The 12,500-nt window shown below is 40.3% G+C and overlaps 1 protein-coding gene across 4 annotated transcripts in view; it reads left to right on the top strand.

Annotated features, from left to right (window-relative positions):
- The window catches only part of fam83gb (family with sequence similarity 83 member Gb), a 118,050-nt gene that overhangs the window by 75,056 nt on the left and 30,494 nt on the right, over positions 1–12,500 (top strand). For all 4 annotated transcript variants that reach the window (XM_061923049.2, XM_072916344.1, XM_072916343.1 and 1 more), the window contains one exon: positions 6,476–7,793. In XM_061923049.2, the coding sequence (XP_061779033.2) occupies positions 6,476–7,793 (1,318 nt within the window). The remainder of the gene's footprint in view (positions 1–6,475; positions 7,794–12,500) is intronic.

The raw sequence follows: 12,500 nt of genomic DNA, 5'->3' as shown, positions 1-12,500 counted from the left end.
CATTTATTTACACATATAAACACACATAACACTCATCTACTCATTGTTGAGTTAAGGGTTGAATTGTCCATCCTTGTTCTATTCTCTGTCACTATTTCAGAACACACACATTATACAAATATACATTATAAAATCAATAAGAAAACGGGAGATCTAATTTGGGAGTCTGAATTAGGATCAGAAGTTTCTATATAAACATTGTGTACTCACGTCGCCATTTTGTATTGATTACTGCAGCTGTGCACTGGATTCATTCACAAATACAAACTACAACTCACAAACACTTTAGAGTTAGGCTCCACCATCAGAATGTGTACTTAAACTTATAAAGATCACATGGATATTATTCAGTGAGTTGATTCACCAAAACTAACCTGTTATAGAGGAGGAAAAAGCACACAGGACGTTTCAATTGTTCACAGACTGGTCGCGCTCATCAGAATGACAAGACACTTCCGGTCTGCAGGTGATAGCATTCAATTGGGAAGAAACGCCCTACTGCCCCCTACTGACCAATGTGAATACTGATAAATGTGTAATGACAGCTCCAAAAACGAATTCAAACCACAAAATAAAATAAATAAATCAACACAAAAATGTGACACATTATGGGTGGGTCACATATGCATGTACAGTAGATGGCAGTATTGTCCTGTTTAAAAGTGTCACAACATTGCTGTTTACGGCAGACGAACTGCTTTACGGTAGACGAAAACGTGACTGCTGTTGTTGTGTGTTGTTACCGCGCTGGGAGGATGTTAATGAAACTGCCTAACAATAAACCCACATAAGAAACCAAGAACTCGCCCTCCATCATTCTACAGTTATAACGTGATTGGGCAGGCACGCTGTTTATATTGTGGGAAAGCAGACGTGAGAACAGGCTGTCAATACGTCACTCAGGTCCGCATGGAGCTGGAAGGGGGGGTGGCCTCCAGCTCCGCCTGAATTTCGGGAGATTTTCGGGAGAAAATTTGTCCCGGGAGGTTTTCGGGAGAGGCGCTGAATTTCGGGAGTCTCCCGGAAAATCCGGGAGGGTTGGCAAGTATGACTTATTCAGCCTGTTGTTCACTATTCTTTATTTATTTTAAATTGCCTTTCAAATGTCTATTCTGGGTGTTGGCTTTTATCAGATACATTTCCCCCAAAAATGCGACTTATATATGTTTTTTTCCTTCTTTATTATGCATTTTCGGCAGGTGCGACTTATACTCCAGAGCGACTTATACTCCGAAAAATACGGTAAATGCTTTGTGCAAGTGCACTATTGTAGTCCGCGCTCCTTCTATTTCTCTATCCTCTTGTTGTGGGGCAGACTGGCTCGTACAAGCACATGCATCCTCCGCTGTTTGCCATTCTGTGATACAAAGTAGTGCATAGTTCGAACTCATGTCTGTCAGTAGACTCGCTATTAAAACGCTAAAAACCGCAACATGGACCATGGGGAGAAAATGCCGTTAAAGTGGAGCACGTAAATAAGACGGTCCGAAAGCGACTTGAAGATGGTCTGTAAAACATCATCTATGCAACATTTTTGATTTAAGAACCATTTCATGTTCTGTAGAGCAGTGTTTTTCAACCACTGTGTCTGGTGTGCCGTGGGAGCTTATGTAATTTAACCTAATTGCACTCTTAGAAATAAGGGTTCTAAAAGGGTTCTTCTACAAGGGCTGAGGTTCTAACTGGAACCATTTGCTTCTGAAAAACCCTTTCCCGAAGAAAGGGTTTTTCAAGGGTTCTTGGTAACGCTAATGGTTCCAGTAAGAACCATTTTGATCCAGAGAACCCTTTAAAACCCCTTTTCTGAATAATTGGTTTTAAAAGGGTTCTCACTAACACTAAGGGTTCCAGTAAGAACTATTTTGATCCAGAGAACCGTTTTTGGAAGAAAGAGTTCTTCAGGGATTGTTGAAAGCATGGGTAAGATCCTGTGTCACCAGGGACATACTTCCTGATAACATTTGCCAATAATGGTGCCTATCTTTAAATAAATGTTTTTCTCATTAAAATGTTTTGAATGTTTGTTCAATGTCAACATGATAAATGACCACAATATAATATGAACTAAACTGATCTGTAGAATACAATATGGTTCTTTATAGAACCCTCAGAAGACAAGACGGTTATCGGTGAAAACCTTTGAAAAGGGATGTTTTTAGAACCCCCTGTGTCAGGTCTAGATGAAACCCTTGAAACATGAAAGAGTTCTTTGTGGAACTCCCGTGTGGGTTCTAGATGAAACCCTTGAATCATGAAAGGGTTCTTAGTGGAACTCCCTGCATGGGTTCTAGATGAAACCCTTGACAAACGAAAGGGTTCTTAGTGGAACTCCCTGTGTGGGTTCTAAATGAAACCCTTGAAATACGAAAGGGTTCTTAGTGGAACTCCCTGTGTGGGTTCTAGATGAAACCCTTGAAACATGAAAGGGTTCTTGGTGGAACTCCCTGCGTGGGTTCTTTGTAGAACCTCTCATGGGGGGTTCTGGGTGGAACCTTACACACACAGTTCTAGGTAGAACCCTCCAAAAGGGTTCCATGTGGAACCTTTATAAAAAGGTTCTACCTGGAGCCAAAAAGGGTTCTCCTATGAGGACGAGCAGAAGAACCTTATATGGTTCTACTTAGCACTTTTATTTCTAAGAGTGTGGGTTAAAAATATTTTTTGCAAACCAGTAATTATAATCCATAAATGTGCAGTTGTTGAGTGTCTGTGCCATCTAGAGCTTGGCAGAGTAACCTTGTAATATTATTCCATATCAGTAGGTGGCAGCAGGTAGCTAATTGCTTTGTAGATGTCGAGAACGACGACAATGGTTTGCAGGTAAAAAGGTATCTAATGCTTAAACCAAAAATAAACTAAAGGCGAGTGCCGCTAAGAAAAGGCATTGAAGCTTAGGGAAGGCTATGCAAAACTAAAACTGAACTGGCTGCAAAAGTAAACAAAAACAGAATGTTGGACAACAGCAAAGACTTACAGTGTGTGGAGCAGACGGTGTCCACAAAGTACATCCCTAAATGACATGACAATCAACAACAAAATAGGAGCGCAAGACAAGAAGTAAAACACTACACACAGGAACACACCAAAAAACTCAAAATATGTCACGGTGTGATGTGACAGTACACCTACTTTGAGACAAGAGCTATAGTGATGCATGCTTGGTTATGGTTGGAATTCATATCAAACATTTGCGAGAACGACTTTTTATCGTCAATATCGGCTGCGAGTTTCATTTTTTTAATGTTTTCTGCTGGTGGGGTGCCTCAGAATTTGTTCAATGGAAGAAAATGTGCCTCGGCTCAGACAAGGTTGAAAAACACTGCTGTAGACCACAAAGAAGTGTTTTAAATGTAGGAAAAAAAATCATAAATGACTCTTTTAAGACAGCGATCCATATACAGGTAAAAGCCAGTAAATTAGAATATTTTGAAAAACTTGATTTATTTCAGTAATTGCATTCAAAAGGTGTAACTTGTACATTATATTTATTCATTGCACACAGACTGATGCATTCAAATGTTTATTTCATTTAATTTTGATGATTTGAAGTGGCAACAAATGAAAATCCAAAATTCCGTGTGTCACAAAATTAGAATATTACTTAAGGCCAATACAAAAAAGGGATTTTTAGAAATGTTGGCCAACTAAAAAGTATGAAAATGAAAAATATGAGCATGTACAATACTCAATACTTGGTTGGAGCTCCTTTTGCCTCAATTACTGCGTTAATGCGGCGTGGCATGGAGTCCATGAGTTTCTGGCACTGCTCAGGTGTTATGAGAGCCCAGGTTGCTCTGATAGTGGCCTTCAACTCTTCTGCGTTTTTGGGTCTGGCATTCTGCATCTTCCTTTTCACAATACCCCACAGATTTTCTATGGGGCTAAGGTCAGGGGAGTTGGCGGGCCAATTTAGAACAGAAATACCATGGTCCGTAAACCAGGCACGGGTAGATTTTGCGCTGTGTGCAGGCGCCAAGTCCTGTTGGAACTTGAAATCTCCATCTCCATAGAGCAGGTCAGCAGCAGGAAGCATGAAGTGCTCTAAAACTTGCTGGTAGACGGCTGCGTTGACCCTGGATCTCAGGAAACAGAGTGGACCGACACCAGCAGATGACATGGCACCCCAAACCATCACTGATGGTGGAAACTTTACACTAGACTTCAGGCAACGTGGATCCTGTGCCTCTCCTGTCTTCCTCCAGACTCTGGGACCTCGATTTCCAAAGGAAATGCAAAATTTGCATGGTTGGGTGATGGTTTGGGGTGCCATGTCATCTGCTGGTGTCGGTCCACTCTGTTTCCTGAGATCCAGGGTCAACGCAGCCGTCTACCAGCAAGTTTTAGAGCACTTCATGCTTCCTGCTGCTGACCTTCTCTATGGAGATGGAGATTTCAAGTTCCAACAGGACTTGGCGCCTGCACACAGCGCAAAATCTACCCGTGCCTGGTTTACGGACCATGGTATTTCTGTATATATACATATATATATATATATATATATACACACATATATATATGTATGTGTGGGAAAAAAATCACAAGACTATTTCATCTCTACAGGCCTGTTTCATGAGGGGGGGTTCCCTCAATCATCAGGAGATTTTAATGGGAGCATTCACATACCATGGTTTATATAGGGCACAGAGTGGGTGGGTACAGGCTGGCCTAGGGGCGTGGTGATTGGCTCATGTGTTACCTAGGAGGTGTTTCCGTCTATGGCGGCATGTTGTTACAATTTCGCTGCGCTTGTTGAGGGATGACAGGTCTGGACGGTAAATAATAAACAGTTTCTCTTTCAAGCATAGGTTGCATCTTTTATTACCACTATTGTAAGGTGTGCTGGATGCAAGAATTTGCCATGTTATTGAATATTCAACATTGTTTGTTTAACTGTTTATTATTTACCGTCCAGACCTGTCATCCCTCAACAAGCGCAGCGAAATTGTAACAACATGCCGCCATAGACGGAAACACCTCCTAGTAACACATGAGCCAATCACCACGCCCCTAGGCCAGCCTGTACCCACCCACTCTGTGCCCTATATAAACCATGGTATGTGAATGCTCCCATTAAAATCTCCTGATGATTGAGGGTACCCCCCCTCATGAAACAGGCCTGTAGAGATGAAATAGTCTTGTGATTTTTTTTCCCACACATACATATATTGCGCTCTACTACGGTATCGAGCACTATTTTTTGGATAACCTTATTAAGACATATACACACATATATATATATATACAGTATATAATTTATATTTATTTATTTTGCCGTTTTTGTTTACATGTTAAAGGTGTTTTAATGAATATACATGCATGTTTAACACATATAGATTCCTTTCTTTCATGAAGACAAGAATATAAGTTGGTGTATTACCTGATTCTGATGACTTGCATTGATTGTAATCAGACAGTAGTGATGATAACGTCCACGTTTTCAAATGGAGGAGAAAAAAAGTTCCTCCTTTCTGTCTAATACCACATGAAAGTGGTTGGTTTTTGGCATCTTATTTGTCCAGCTTCCATATTTGTTTTTATACACTTTACAAGAAATACATTGGCGGCAAACTCCGTAGCTTGCTAGCTTGTTTGCACTGGCTTTCGGAGACTCTTGTTTTGAAAGCGCAGGCGCGATGGAGCGGCACTTTTATTGTGAAGACAGGAACTATGCAGTCAGTCTTTAGGCTTTTGACGGAATGTACGGTTGAAATAAAAAAGGGTCTTTTTTCCTTCACACTTTTGATTGATTGATTGAAACTTTTATTAGTAGATTGCACAGTACAGTATATATTCCGTACAATTGACCACTAAATGGTAACACCCCAATAAGTTTTTCAACTTGTTTAAGTCAGGTCATGTGACCGCCTGGCTCTGTTTGATTGGTCCAACGTCACCAGTGACTGCATCTGATTGGTGGAACGGAGTGAACGTCACCAGTGACTGTATTTGTTGAAACGCAGGCACTATGAAGGTCTGTCTGACAGACCAAAACAAACAAAGCGTGCATTAACAGATCGATAAAAATTAGTAGCGAGTAGCGAGCTGAATGTAGATAAAAGTAGCGGAGTAAAAGTAGCGTTTCTTCTCTATAAATATACTCAAGTAAAAGTAAAAGTATGTTGCATTAAAACTACTCTTAGAAGTACAATTTATCCCAAAAGTTACTCAAGTAGATGTAACGGAGTAAATGTAGCGCGTTACTACCCACCTCTGGTTATTATACAGGTTACGGAATATAAAAATACGTTTTTTGAATGCATTTTTAAAGTAATTTGGAGGCGGAATTGATTGCTGTCATTAGCCACCGAGAACGAGACGATTTTTACAAGTTAGAAAGCATAAAAAACCAACTTTTTTACTTCTTGTCTCTCATAAGGATTGTGAACGATAAGCAAAATTCCAAAAAAAGCGCAGTTTCCCTTGAAACCATGGTCATCAGTGTGTACTGATGTCTGTATGGTTCTTGTCATTGCAGCTTCACGTGGTCCTCGTCTCGCCTGGACCGAAATCTCATCACCGTGATTACGGGACAGACGGTGGAGACGTTTGACTTCCAGTTTCGGGAACTGTTTCTCCTGTCCCGCAGTGTGTCCCTCAGCAAGGTCCCTATGGTCGACGAACCGGTTCCCGACCCGCTTCCTAAGGCCGCTCCTGTCGCCGTGTCAACCACCGTGGCCAAGAAGCTCATCAACCCTAAGTATGCCCTGGTTGCCACCAGTCAGACTTCTTCCGACCAGAACTCTACCAACAAGAACTCACAGGTGCCCGCTGCGTTAAAGATTCGGAGCGGGCGTCTTAGGAATGTGTCGGAGGAGCCACCGATACATCCGGCGTTGGAAAACATGGAGAAAGCGTACCTGATCCCGTACCTCCCCACTTGGCCAGAGCCAGACCCACCCAGCGACGTGATTGGTTTTATCAACATTAGGGACGAGAAGCGAGCCAATCAGGTTCACTTGCAGAGGTCAGAGCGCTTTGAGGTCAGTCAGGCTATTCGATTCCGCTCGCCGCTGACATCGGCGAGCCAGAATGAGGGGGCCGCGTCCGGTCAGGACACAAAAGCCGAAGAAAAACCCACTTCTGGCAACACCTCTACTCCCCCGAGTGATTTCCAAAAGGATCAGCCGGCAAGCACAGCTTTAGATCAAGACGGTACGGATGCAACGGATTCCAGAAGTCCCAACACGCAGGAGACACACCCAGCACAAACTCCGGCTCCTAAACCCGCCGCAGAGCCTCTGCAGGCAGACGCTACGGAGATCCAACCAGTCCCTCCAGTCCCTAAACCGCGAACGCTGCACCTGGTCATAGACCACGCCTCCTCAGACCAGCCCGACGAGAAGCACATCACTTTGATTAAAATTGACAAGCACGTCAACGCCGACGCCGCCTCCGGTGACATGAGTGACACGCCGCTCCGCCACGTCCGCGTCACCACTATGGAGGAAGGCGGAGACTCCGGCAGCAACGACAACGGCAGCCAAGACAGCACCAAGGTCATGTGCGACCGAGTGGCCGCCGACGACCCCCTGAGCTTTTCCACCGCGTCGGAGGAGGAGTTTTACGACTGTTCCCCGCAGGAGTCCGGCGACCTGTTGGCCGAGCGGATCAGCACGGGGTCAGGCCGCGGCGGGCAGCGGCTAGGGGACGGAATCAACATGATGGCCCGCCTCTCTCAAAGCATGCTGGATTTACGCAAGGCCAAACAGGCGGAGGACGGCGGCAGTGTCCTCATTCACCAATCGCAGCGCCTGCGCAAGCAGGGTCACTTCTCGCCGCACAGGCGCATGCCGGTAAGTTCTTTCCCTCTAATACAGGGGTGCTCACACTTTTCCTGCAGGCGAGCTACTTTTCATTTGATCAAGTCGTGGGGATCTACCTCATTCATATATATAATTTATATTTACTTATTTATGAAATATATGTTTTTGTTAACAAGTTAAAGATGTTTAATGATAATACAAGCATGTTTAACACATATAGTTAATATTGTTAATAAATTAAAGGTGTTTAATGAAAATACAAGTATGTTTAATACATATAGTTAATATTGTTAACAAGTTAAAGGTGTTTAATGATAATACAAGCATGTTTAACACATATAATTAATATTGTTAATAAGTTAAAGGTGTTTAAAGATAATGCAAGCATGTTTAACACTTATAGTTAATATTGGTAATAAGTTAAAGGTGTTTAAAGATAATACAAGCATGTTTAACACATATAGTTAATATTGTTAACAAGTTAAAGGTGTTTAATGATAATACAAGAATGTTTAACACATATAGTTAATATTGTTAACAAGTTAAAGGTGTTTAAAGATAATGCAAGCATGTTTAACACATAGTTAATATTGTTAACAAGTTAAAGGTGTTTAAAGATAATACAAGCATGTTTAACACATATAGTTAATATTGTTAATAAGTTAAAGGTGTTTAATGAAAATACAAGCATGTTTAACACATATAGTTAATATTGTTAATAAATTAAAGGTGTTTAATGAAAATACAAGTATGTTTAATACATATAGTTAATATTGTTAACAAGTTAAAGGTGTTTAATGATAATACAAGCATGTTTAACACATATAATTAATATTGTTAATAAGTTAAAGGTGTTTAAAGATAATGCAAGCATGTTTAACACTTATAGTTAATATTGGTAATAAGTTAAAGGTGTTTAAAGATAATACAAGCATGTTTAACACGTATAGTTAATATTGTTAACAAGTTAAAGGTGTTTAATGATAATACAAGAATGTTTAACACATATAGTTAATATTGTTAACAAGTTAAAGGTGTTTAAAGATAATGCAAGCATGTTTAACACATAGTTAATATTGTTAACAAGTTAAAGGTGTTTAAAGATAATACAAGCATGTTTAACACATATAGTTAATATTGTTAATAAGTTAAAGGTGTTTAAAGATAATACAAGCATGTTTAACACATATAGTTAATATTGTTAACAAGTTAAAGGTGTTTAATGATAATACAAGAATGTTTAACACATATAGTTAATATTGTTAACAAGTTAAAGGTGTTTAAAGATAATGCAAGCATGTTTAACACATAGTTAATATTGTTAACAAGTTAAAGGTGTTTAAAGATAATGCAAGCATGTTTAACACACATAGTTAATATTGTTAATAAATTAAAGGTGTTTAATGATAATACAAGAATGTTTAACACATAGTTAATATTGTTAACAAGTTAAAGGTGTTTAAAGATAATACAAGCATGTTTAACACTTATAGTTAATATTGGTAATAAGTTAAAGGTGTTTAAAGATAATACAAGCATGTTTAACACATATAGTTAATATTGTTAACAAGTTAAAGGTGTTTAAAGATAATACAAGCATGTTTAACACATATAATTAATATTGTTAATAAGTTAAAGGTGTTTAAAGATAATGCAAGCATGTTTAACACATATAGTTAATATTGTTAACAAGTTAAAGGTGTTTAAAGATAATGCAAGCATGTTTAACACATATGGTTAATATTGTTAACAAGTTAAAGGTGTTTAAAGATAATACAAGCATGTTTAACACATATACTTAATATTGTTAACAAGTTAAAGGTGTTTAAAGATAATACAAGCATGTTTAACACATATAATTAATATTGTTAACAAGTTAAAGGTGTTTAATGATAATACAAGCATGTTTAACACATATAGTTAATATTGTTAATAAGTTAAAGGTGTTTAAAGATAATACAAGCATGTTTAACGCATATAGATTTCTTTCTTTCATGAAGACAAGAATATAAGTTGGTGTATTACCTGATTCTGATGACTTGCATTGATAGGAATCAGACAGTGGTGCTGATAAGGTCTGCATTTTCGAATGGAGGAGAAAGAAAGTCCTCCTTTCTGTCCTATACCACATGAAAGTGGTTGGTTTTTGGCATCTTATTTATCCAGCTTCCGTACTCCTTTGTATACACTTTACAAGAAATACATTGTCGGCAAACTCCGTAGCTTGCTAGCTTGTGCACGCCAGCTTTCTGAGACTCTTATTTTGGTAGCGCAAGCAGGATGAAGCAGAGCTTTTATTGTGCAACTGTGCAGTCGGTCTTTGGAGTTTTGACGACAGGTACGGCGCCAGAGTCTGTTGAAATAAAGTGTTTCTCGCCTTCCAGTCGGTAATTTTAATGAGCTGGCAGCAGCCAGCGTCATCTCAGAAGACCCTCGGGTGCCGTGAATGTCAATCAAGTGACGAAAGTGACGTCATAGTGAAGATTTATGATCGCTCATTTTTAGGACTATTTTTCAATGCCTGGCTGGTGATCGACTGACACACCCTCCACGATCGACCGGTAGCTCGCGATCGACGTAATGAGCACCCCTGCTCTAATAGTACGCTTCATTTGGTGATAGCTGTGTTAGCCGTGCACGAAGGAACTGGAGCGATATTTTACTTTCAGGGCCGGTACCGATACCGATTATTAGTACGTAAGGGGGCCGATATTCATTTGCACTAAAAGTTATTCAACCAAGACGAGTATAGGTCAGCAAACAGCTGGACCAGGCTTAGAGGGGAAGGGCTCTTTCTTTGGAATGTTGCCTATCGTTCACAATCAGTATGAGAGACAAGAACACACCTCTTAATTTTTTTACGATTTTAAAAATGATCAAAAACGGGGGTGACCGTTCTAGCCTTCAAAGTCTCTAAAACAACTTTAAAACCCTTCATCAACGTTTTATATACACACTGCAAGTATATATATAATGTAGTAACAGACACCTTCATAACAATATGTAATATGTACAATATACACACTGCAAGTGTATATATAATGCATACCTGCCAACTACTCCGGTTTTTCCGTAATTAGTACGGTTTTCATCAACCTATTCCGGGTTACGGTTGCAGTGATAAAAAATACGGTTTTTCATTAATTAAAAAATTTTTTTTTTTAAAGTTTTATTCACGAAATTGCATAACAACAATGACAATCGACACTGCTTCCCGTAACTTCCTATCGAGCCATTCCGAATGCCATGCGCGAGGCTATTTATAGCACTGCTGCCAAGCACGAGGCCATTGTTTCCAAACGAGCGAACGATCATGGACTCAGCCGGAGAAAAATCGCACACGAGTCTTAAACCGAAAAGAAAAGTGCAGTCATTCCGTGAAGAATATTCAAAAGCCTATCCGGGAATAATTATCCGTTCCAAAAAGGGTGAAAACTACGCGAATTGCACCTTGTGCAGACAAGATTTTTCGATCGGACACGGAGGAATTAGCGATGTAAAAGACCACGTTGGGACAAAAAAACACAAGTCTAATGCCGTTGCTAGCGATACAAGTGGAAAACTTTCAACGTTTTTCATCGCCCAAACAGATTCTTTGGATGTGATAAATGCCGAAGTTTTATTTACGGAGGCAATAATTGAGCATGGACTTCCAATCGCACTGGCTGATCACATGGGACAGTTAATAATGTAATGCAACCTTTAAAAATCATTACGCGGTGATCGCGATCCCAAAAATAAACTTTTCTTGCATGATAATGTCCAGAAAATTTCGCTTTATATTACTATAGAGTCCTTTTAACGAATGAGTTTGATGGTTTATCACAAACCTTAAATGAAATTCCATGGCCACCGTCCTGCTCTCTATATCAACCAGGGTGAGCCCCACCCCTTTCGTGAGCGCACTGTGCGCGGAGTGACCCCTGTTACGCGCCCCCGGCAACAGGGGTGGCAAGCAGGTAAGCTGCGCGGGCGGAGCGCGCGGAGTGACCCATGTTACGAGCCCCCGGCCACGGGGGTGGCGGGCAGGTAAGCTGCTTACCTGCTGCGCGTGACGCCGGGTGCGGTGGGCGCGGTAGTGACCCTGGACTTGCGTCGGGCCCTTCTCGCGGATCGCCTCAGCTACGGCTCCCGGTGGGGCCCTCTCAGGGGAAGGGGCCTCGGTCCCGGACCCCGGCGAGGCGTCCCTTCTCCGCTCCGTAAAAGTGTCCATCTCTTTTCTTTTTTCTTCTTCTGTTGTGGCATATGCTGCAGGTGCCTGCTCGTTTTTCGTATGTGGGTAACAACATTTAACTATGTATATATATTTCCGAATTGGTTTAACTGCCACCCGCAAAAAAACAAACAAAAAAAACAAAAACAAAAAAAAAATCTAATTAATCCACCCGACCCGACCCGCAAGCGGATAAAATCTTATTTTTTTTTATTTCATCCGCCCGATCCGCGGATAATCCGCGGACTCCGCGGTTGTGTCCGCAAACCGCGCATCTCTAGTGTGTATATATATATGTATGTGTGTGTGTGTGTGTGTGTGTGTGTGTGTGTGTGTATATATATATATATATATATATATATATATATATATATATATATATATATATATATATATATATATATATATATATATGTGTGTGTGTGTATATGTTACTCAATTACTCAGTACTTGAGTAGTTTTTTCACAACATACTTTTTACTTTTACTCAAGTAAATATTTGGGTGACTACTCCTTACTTTTAC

The sequence above is a fragment of the Nerophis lumbriciformis genome, linkage group LG27, assembly GCF_033978685.3.
Source record: "Nerophis lumbriciformis linkage group LG27, RoL_Nlum_v2.1, whole genome shotgun sequence".
Lineage (NCBI taxonomy): Eukaryota > Metazoa > Chordata > Actinopteri > Syngnathiformes > Syngnathidae > Nerophis > Nerophis lumbriciformis.
The sequence above is the reverse complement of the archived record's forward strand: the minus strand, read 5'-3'. Positions and strand labels throughout refer to the sequence as shown.